This window comes from Salvelinus fontinalis, chromosome 22, assembly GCF_029448725.1.
Source record: "Salvelinus fontinalis isolate EN_2023a chromosome 22, ASM2944872v1, whole genome shotgun sequence".
Classification (NCBI taxonomy): domain Eukaryota; kingdom Metazoa; phylum Chordata; class Actinopteri; order Salmoniformes; family Salmonidae; genus Salvelinus; species Salvelinus fontinalis.
Genome location: NC_074686.1, coordinates 18,584,363 through 18,594,321, shown reverse-complemented (window position 1 = coordinate 18,594,321; position 9,959 = coordinate 18,584,363). Strand labels below are relative to the sequence as shown.

The 9,959-nt window shown below is 41.4% G+C and overlaps 1 protein-coding gene across 4 annotated transcripts in view; it reads right to left on the bottom strand.

The window, feature by feature from the left end:
* Positions 1 to 1,524: 1,524 nt before the first annotated feature.
* Positions 1,525 to 9,959, bottom strand: part of LOC129819981 (tropomyosin alpha-3 chain) — a 32,220-nt gene continuing 23,785 nt past the window's right edge. For all 4 annotated transcript variants that reach the window (XM_055876739.1, XM_055876736.1, XM_055876743.1 and 1 more), the window contains one exon: positions 1,525 to 3,342. In XM_055876739.1, the coding sequence (XP_055732714.1) occupies positions 3,260 to 3,342 (83 nt within the window). In that variant the 3' untranslated portion in view covers positions 1,525 to 3,259. The remainder of the gene's footprint in view (positions 3,343 to 9,959) is intronic.

The window sequence follows — 9,959 nt, the reverse complement described above, 5'->3', positions numbered from 1 at the left end:
GACATGATCCTTGACTAGTCTCTCAAAGCACTTCATGATGACAAAAGTGAGTGCTACGGGGAGATAGTAATTTAATTCAGTTACCATAAAATAAATAACCTTTGCTTTCTTGGAAACAGGAAAAGTGTGGACAGCAGACTGGGATAGGGATTGATTTAATGTCTGTACACACACCAGCCAGCTGGTCTGCGCATTCTCTAAGGACGCGGCTAGGAATGCCGTCTGCGCCGGCAGCCCTGCGAGGGTTAACATGTTTAAATGTTTTACTCACCTCGGTCACGGAGGAGGAGATTCCACAGTATTTGGTAGTGGGCCATATCGGTAGCACTGTGCTGTCCTCAAAGTAATTTTATTTGTGAGCAAGACGTCGATGTCTGCGATGGGGCTGGTTTTCTTCATGTAATCCACGATTGTCACGCTATGGACATTAGACCGGTGGAAATCTGTCCTTTGGTCTGATGATTCCAAACTTGAGATTTTTGGTTCCAACCGCCTTGTCTTTGTGAGACACAGAGTGAAGCATGGAGGTGGTGTGATAGTGCTTTGCTGGTGACACTGTCAGAGATGTATTTAGAATTCAAGGCACACTTAACCAGCATGGCTATCACAGCATTCTGCAGCGATACATCATCCCATCTGGTTTGCGCTTAGTGGGACAATCGTTTGTTTTTCAACAGGACAATGACCCAAAACACACCTCCAGGCTGTGTAAGGGCTATTTGACCAAGGAAAGTGATGGAGTGCTGTTTCAGATGGCCTCCACAATCACCTGACCTCAACCCAATTGAGATGGTTTGGGATGAATTGGACCGCAGAGTAAAGGAAAAGCTGCCAACAAGTGCTCAGCATATGTGAGAACACCTTCAAGACTGTTGGAAAAGCATTCCAGGTGAAGCTGGTTGAGAAAATGCCAAAGTGTAAAGCTATCGTAAAAGCAAAGGTTGGCTTCTTTGAATATAAAATATTGATTTCAACACTTTTTTGGTTACTACTGGATTGCATGCGTTATTTCATAGTGACGTCTTTATTTTACAATGGAGAAAATGAAGAACTACCCTTGAACAAGGTGTGTCCAAACTTGACTGGTACTGTACATACGCACCTACGATCTCAAGTTGGGATTCATGGTAAAGTGCCTAGAACCAGTCACTTGACTGATGTCCTTCGGTTCTGCCCCCAAGTGATGCCCAGCCATTGGAATCGCCCCGACTGCTAAGTCATTAAGAAGCCAGACTTGTGCAACGTCATTGTAATGATGCGTGCCAATCATAAGCTGCCATGCCTATATAGGCGACGCCAGCTGAGGCTTCCTTTGAAAACTGACAACGACGTGCCTCGTTACAGCAAGGAAGAAACATTCAGAGCGGTTTCACACAAACAGATGCAAGGCACACCCTCGACATGAACTGAGTGGACACATACAGGTAGTGGTACCAAAACATGACACAATGGCACATGACATAAAGACAGACATTCATACAATCCCTCACAACTCAATAGCATAGTAAGGTCTGAACATAGAAATGTCAGTCAACAGATTTAATTCAGAATGGCTGAAAACCAACATGATATACAGTATAAAGACATGTAGCTCATCAAGACCGACTAAAACCATTAGTTTTGAAAATAATCAATGAAGATGACTATTCCTCGAAGTTAGCTTAACATTACTGTATGATAGTGATTAGTTGTGTGTAACATGAAAGAAACATTTTACTTGTGTTAATTGTTATGTATGTATGCATCTCTTGGTATGAGTTATATTAAATGGTCTATTAAACAAATCAAAAGTTGTCTGGCACTCAAACCAGGGATGGGTCAATGCAATCAAAAAGTCTACACAGCAATGAATTGCACTCTAGAGGAGAAACTAACTTATAGTTAGACCATAGTTTTGTATGGCAGTAAAAATCATGGTCTTTATTCATCATCAAAAAGTTATTACAATGGAACAAGACAAAACAAAGTGGTTACACACAGTGAGTTTCCAGTTAAAACATTGAGTTAATTTTTGGTGTTTTAGTTTAATCTCCTACTAAAAATGTATAGGTTTCGCATCACACTGATCAGATCCCCCACCCATTTTCTATAATTGGCACGGTAGTGGCAAGGTGATAGCCATTGATTTTTTTTAACCCAAGTACTTCACCATAAACCTGTCAAACTTAAAAGGCTATATTAATACAGGCAGGACAAATCTAATATTTTTCACACTAATTTGTATTTTGACCAATCAGATCAGCTTAGAAAAGAGCTAATATGAAAAGATCTGCTATGATTGGTCAAAAGATCAATTAGTGGAAAAAACAGAATTGGGCTGCCTATGTAAATGCAGCCAAATAATTAAAGTCATACAAGTGCAGCATTGTCTTGTGATAGAGGCTATAAGTGGGATAAAACAAAATATCAGGTACACAAACAAATACCTAAGGAATAGGAAAACCACCACCCAATGTGGTTTTGGTCCCAAACCGTATTGGTGTAAAGTAGGCAAAAGGAGCGATATAGGAGGACAGAAAGCCAGTTACATTCTGTACCCTATCCACTAACCCTTTTTGGTGTGAACTAGTCAGAAAGGACTGCATAGGCCTAAGCTATGTGGAAATGACCCATCCCTCTGATAGGCCAAGTGGAGCTTACTCCATCTTGTTTACCCCTTTCAGATGTGTGAACATTCAGGGTTTAGGAGTTAGGGGAAGGTGCTAGCAAACAAAATAGAACCAGGCCAGAGTATACAAGAGCAGGACAGGAGTAAATAGTATCATGTAGTAAATGGCTGGTAAAAAAAAAAAAAAAAAAGTGCTCAGTTTCCCCTTTTTCTAATGGGCTATAATGGATGAGTGGCCTAACCATGTTCTTGTTTACTTGGCAATAAATCCTTAAAGGCAGACATGCTAGCCCCATTCAAACAAGGAGAAGTTAGAATAATCGACCACACAAGCGAGGAGAAGATAGAATAATAGACCACACAAGTACGACAGAGTTCCCCTATTAAACACCATTTCAATGGATAAAGGCAAGAGCTTCCGCAAGATGTCACATTGGAGAACACCTAAAGTTAAACAAGAACAATCAATGCTGTTGAGAATAAAGGTGTCATTGTAAATAGTTGTTTTAGCACCCTCCAGTGGGGATTTTTCCTACCCTCCACTACAGCAGAGCAGGGAGAAATGAGACTGAACGAGAGAGAGGCGGAAAGCAAAGGTCGGCAAAGGGATAAGTGGAGGAAGATGGTTTTTGGGAGTCCATCTGCGGGTTCTTAGAAGCTGTTGAGGTCCTGCAAAGTCTGGTCCAGGGTGGCATGGATCTTGAGGTTCTCCTCCTTGGCATTGGCCAGTCTCTCTGGAGAGGGAGAGAGAGAAAGGGAGAGGTTCATATTTACACTTCATCTGGATTAACAGGAGAACACGCCAAACATCCCTAGGTTCCATTTTAATCTGTCATAAAGGCTAAAGAACACTGCCATAACCAGCCGTTGAGAGCTTATAACTGGCTTTACCCCCAATAATTAAGCCAGTTTGCTAACCGTCCTGATGGTTTCTTATTGTGATTATGACGTAGCCCGATATGACTGAGGTTGAGTAGTTTTACCCTAAAACAATATATAACTGGACATGTCTAAAAATGGGAAATCTTCAGAGGTAGGGTTGCAAAGGGATAGTATATTACTGGAAACTTTCAAAGTTAACCAGTAAATTGGTAACTGTCCTGTTTTTGGGGGGGATATCAGATGATATCTAGTTGCCTTTGAGTACTTCAGATTATCGCAGTTGTCTAATTCTCTGGGCCTCTGGCCTTTTCACATTTAACATATAAAATAATCCATTTATATACAAAACAGAATGAAGCTGTACAACATTATCCTAAATTTAAACCATCAACTAAGTGAACACTATTGGTGTTAAATATGAGGGTTTCAGCATGTTGTAAATGCTGATGCCAAACTGCTGGCAGTTGACTTTATAGTTTGAAGAGTTAGAGTTAATTGAAATAATTATATTTTTGATTAATTAGGCCATTATCTTGAACCATATGGTCTATTGACACGAAACTAAAATGGACAGACAGATAAAAGGAATACTATATAAAAGAGTATTTGAAAAAAATAAAATGGTCAAGCATATACTTCCAAAATTACCATAGGTTGTAATTATTGGCACATTTACTTTAGATAACAGTAACTTTGGTAAATTACCAGTAGCTTTGCAATCCTCTTCAGTGACTTAACTTGCTTTCATGTACCAAGCAGATAGACGAAGGCTGTGTTTATTCAGACAGCCCAACTGGTATTTTTTCCACTAATTGGTCTTCTGACTTATCACATCTTTACACATCAAATATTTTTCAAAGCTGATCTGAAAAATACCAAAATTTGGGCTGCATGTGTAAACACAGCCCAACACCGTACCCGAGCCGGTCGCAGGTGTGCGCAAATTGATTTTGTCCCCCCCCAAACTCGATCACGACACGCAGGTTGAAATATCAAAACAAACTCAACCAATTATATTAGTTTGGGACAGGTCGAAAAGCATTAAACATGTGGCAATTTTGCTAGCTAGCTTGCAGTTGCTAGCTAATTTGTCCTGGGATGTAAACGTTTAGTTATTTTAGGTCCTCTACTCTGACAATTAAACCACACATAAACCGGTCAACCGAATTGTTTCTAGTCATCTCTCCTCATTTCAGACTTTTTCCTTTGGACTTCTATGGCAATTGGCATCTAATAGTATTACCATGAGGACGACCGACCTCGGTTCGTGTTTCAATCACCCACGTGGGTAAAACCAATGAGGAGATGGCACGTGGGTGTCTGCTTCTAAAATCCAATGAGATGGGAGAGGCAGGACTTGCAGGACTGCGCCACAAATAGAAACAACTTCTATTTTAGCACCTGGCAACGCAGCCGCTCCTTGGCGCGCGCAAGCGGTGTGGGTGCAATGATTGCAAAATAAATGTACACATGCATGTTATTCAACGCCTGCGCACAACGCAAGAGGTGTGGTCAGCATGTAAGAAGTCTCAAAAACACAGCATTCACAGTGGGTCCCCAGGATACATATTGAGCAACACTGCTATAAAGTGTAGACAGTCAAGTGGATGAGAGATGGCAAAGTACTGGAGCATAGTTAACAGAATAATACTACTAAATAAAATACCAAATAAGCAAAGAGTGCAGAAAAGGTCATATTTACCTGAGGATGGAGTAGTTGGAAGATGAAAAGATGGCCACAGGAGGGCAGACTTACTGAGTTAGCCACTAGGGCAGCGTTTCCCCAAACTGTCTTTTGGACACCAAGTGGTGCACGTTTAGTCTTTTGCCCTAGCACTATACAGATTATTTAAATAATCGACTAATCATCAAGCTAGTGTTCATTTTTGCACTCTTTTTTTTGGGGGGGGGGTTTGTCTAGTCTTAGTCACATTTGTAATTTGAATAATGATTTAGTCTAGTTATAAAAATGATTTCTAAAATGGCCCACTGTTTAACTAAATGCCCTTTCATTTTAATCACAATTTGTATTGACTCATTAACCTATAGAAAACAAATTACACAGCCTTGTCCTACCACATTTTTGCTGCATAACATTGTCATTTATGCTGTTGGGAAGAGAATACAAACACAAGAATAATATATTATCTGGCCATGTAAATTCCTAATTGAGCCTACATAGATACTGCACATGACATACAAAACAGACAGGGGGGAGAGCGGCACAATCACCAGATGGTGCCTCAAAGTAGTATCTGTTGCGTCATTGCCATTGTTATCAATGTTCTACAGACGCCGCAGCCACATTGATTTCCAAAAGTAGAACGAGGGGTAATGACTATTTTGCCCAGGGCACGAGTCCTGGTCCAAGTGCTCAAGACTGAGTGACTGGTTCCATATTAACTCAAAATAAAGTGATTTACCCAGTCAGCCTATAGCAGGACTCTCCAACCCTGTTCCTGGACAGCTAGTCCTGTACGTTATCTAGCGCACTTGATTCTAAGAATTAGCTGGTTGATAAGCTGAATAAGGTTAGTTAAAACTTGAGTTGGAGTGAAACCTACAAGAGTGTAGCTCTCCAGGAACAGGGTTGGAGAGCCCCGGCCTATAGCGTACTGGCAAGAGGAATTTAGTCCAATTGTTTGCTATCCCTTCTCCTTTCTGTGTCAACGTAATGTTTCCATATAGGCTACTGGTAATGTTACCAGGGCCACGCTCTGTGGAAAAACGTTCTTGAACTTTGCAGATAGAAATTCCATGAAGAGCGCCAACATTATTACTTATTCAACATGCCAGAGAGGCATGTTTGTTCTACATAGCATATTTCTATCTGAACGTTCTGTCCTGCTGAACGCGCCCCAGGGCGTTAGGTATAGCTAGCTAATGACGTAATCTCACTGAACAAGGTGTAGTCAAATGTTTAACTGTTCGGTACGCAAGTAGCCTAGTTCTAGAGCAGGCCACGATATGCTTTTTATGAATGCAACATTGTTATGAATGTGGCCTGCACAATAGAAAGAAAAACATTGCACCAGTATAACGGGTCAAGCCTTTCGAAATAGAATCAAGCCGTATTCTCATAGGAAAAGAGGGAGACTTGGCTACAGAACCTGTATATGAAATGCAGTGGGAAAAGTGGGCGGGTTGAACAAGACTACAATTTAAAAGACCGCCTACTTTTCTACAGCCTACTCAAGGGAGAGAAAAATAGACTATTTTACTGTTAAACTCAATGCTGCCATTGTTTTTAATTTTGTAAAGCAGTGTTTCATATCCAGGCAAATGATCGCTAACTAGAAGGCTAGTGGTGACTGGTTAGCTAAGGTGAAGCAAGCGAGTCGCCTGCACAATTTGTATGACTCGTCCTTCCCACTGCTGCACAGATGCACAGCGCAAATCTGTTCAGCAGTGGGAAGGACGAGTCATACAAATTGCGCTGTGCATCTGTGCAGCTAATATTTGAAAAGCTCTCAATCCAGTCCACTATGTTTTATTCAGAGAATTTTGTCTTGTATCGGTTTAGTCAACTGAAATTAAAGGATTCTTGGTCTATTTAGACAGTCTTGTCAATTGCAAGTGAAAAATAGGTGTTTGACGAATATTTGAGTCACTATTTTTTTGTAGACAGAAATGAACACTGCATCAAGCTTTGATTCAGCTGTGTAGTGCTAAGGCAACAACCAAAACATGCACCACCTGGGGTCCCCAGGACAGAGTTTGGGAAACTCTGCACTAGGGACTGACAAACGAAGGCCTAATACATTAAGTGGTCACTATCTGGAGGAATACTAGGACTGGGCAATATTTCGAATGAATTCAAATGTATGTTTCAGCACGATACTCCATATGCCTGTATCACAAAAATTAACTATACACATGTTTTATTAGTGTTTATGTACACTTATTCTAGTGTCTTTATGGCCTCGTTTCCCTCGCTGCTTCAGTGGTGTGCACCTTCCCATTTACACACACCAAGCCCCTCCCCCTGCCACTCACAACAAAGATGATCACTTCTTCCTCTGACAAGCGGCCCAGTGAATTAGAGTCACTAAACCTTCGGTCTGAATCGAGAACAAAGTCCCCTGTTTTCCAGTCCAAATTTAAGTCACCAACGGTTGAGTCAAGTCCCTATGTCTACAATTTTGGAACGGACCGCATACGACGCTCGGTCGCTCTGTTTGTGTAGGGTGTGTTTGGCTCTTAAAGCAAACGTTGTGGAACGTTGCAGAAAGACAAAAAGACAGCGCTGACTCCTATTCGGAGGCATGTTTGTTCTACATAAAGTTTTGATATAAATATTTCACAATGTTGTGCCCAGTCGAACACGTCCTACAATAGAATCCCTGAGAAAAGTGAATAGAGCAGTCTCCTGGAGTAATGTTTTTTTCTTCAACCACTACATCCTTAAGTTGAAGTAAATTCACTTAAAATACAATACAAATTTGATTCAAGTTTTTTAAATCTACATAATTCAATTTTATGTAGCTGCTGCTCAGTGCTCCACTGAAGCTTCCCCCTTGATCAGCGACGATCGCCCTTGTCTGGTGTAGCCTACAAAACTTCATGTTATACACAAAGGACATGGTTGACATTTTTGAACTACTGCATTCCATGCCTCAGTAGGCTACTAATCATAAATACAATTTTTCAGGGGGGTTATAGCGGAGCTACACCGGGATTACGCGTGCGCAAACCGTGAACAGGATGTGAACGCCGTAATTTTACCTGCTATACCAGAGACGTAAATAGACGTTCGCGTGGAAGTAGCATGCAGTCTCTGACAGAAATGTATTGCCTTTTGGCCTACATGACGCCCATATTTCTCATTACATCAAAAGTAGAATTTCTGCAACCTGCAGTCAATACATTAACCTTGTTCATTAATCACAATTAAAAGTAGTTGGCTAGCTGACTGTACTTTGCAGGGCCTTTGGGACAACCACTCCCATTGTTGGAGCGGAGACAAGATAATCGTGTCATTATATACAGTATCTGACTAAAAATATCTGTATTGGGATTTGCTGGTGTCTTACAGCAGTGTGCTTCTCAACTTTGAGAAGCATCTTCTGCCTCAAAAGATAATACAAGGCAGATCATCTGCAACTGCCAAGAAACCACAAGTGTCTATCCAGATAATGAAAAGGCAGCAGCTAAATAAAATTCTAGGATCATCATTACAGGTCATTTGCGGCGTGAATGATCATCAGCAAAGTCATTGAATCCTATAATTTCACTTCCCCAGTGACAACTACCTTGCTTGACTTTGCTGTATTGCAGCTGAAGCCTGGCTGCAGCCTACCTACCAAAAGGTTGCACTGTGTCCATTACAAAATTAGAAAAACAGATAAGCCATCTTTTAATAGTCAGCCATATTACCAAATCCTCGTCACACTCTTTGCAACTAAACTCAGCAAAAAAAGAAACGTCCGTTTTCAGGACACTGTCTTTTAAAGAAAATTCATAAAAACAACCAACTCATTGTAAAAGGGTTTAAACACCGTTTCACATGCTTGTTCAACTAACCATAAACAATTAATGAACATGCACCTGTGGAACGGTCATTAAAACACTAACAGCTAACAGACGGTACGCAATTAAGGCCACAGTTATTAAAACTTAGGACACTAGAGGCCTTTTTACTGACTCTGAAAAACACCAAGATAAAGATGCCCAGGGTCCCTGCTCATCTGCGTGAACATGCCTTAGGCATGCTGCAAGGAGACATGACTGCAGATGTGGCCAGGGCAATAAAAAGCAATGTCCATACTGCGAGCGCCTAAGACCGCGCTACAGGACGGACAGCTGATCGTCGTTACAGTGCCAGACCACGTGTAACACCAGCACAGGAGCGGTACATCCGAACATCACACCTGCGGGACAGCATTGTTTTAGGGAACACTTTGCCACAGATGGAAACTAGCCTATTTTTGACTTCGCCATCTATCTCAAGTTTTGGCATCTTCCATAAATTGCAGCCCTGAATCCACCATGGAAATAAACTCAGCAAAAAAAAGAAACGTCCTCACTGTCAACTGCATTTACTTTCAGCAAACTTAACATGTTGAATCTTATGGTCATACAAATATTTACAACAGACAAACTGAACAAGTTCCACAGACATGTAACTAACAGAAATTAAATAAGTCTGAACACAGGGGGGGGGGGGGGGTCAATCAAAAGTCAGTCAGTATCTGGTGTGGCCAACAGATGCATTAAGTACTGCAGTGCATCTCCTCATGGACTGCACCAGATTTGCCAGTTCTTGCTGTGAGATGTTACCCCACTCTTCCACCAAGGCACCTGCAAGTTCCCGGACATTTCTGGGGTGGAATGGCCCTAGCCCTCACCCTCCGATCCAACAGATCCCAGATGTGCTCATTGGGATTGAGATCCGGGCTCTTCGCTGGCCATGGCAGAACACTGACATTCATGTCTTGCAGGAAATCACGCACAGAATGATCAGTATGGC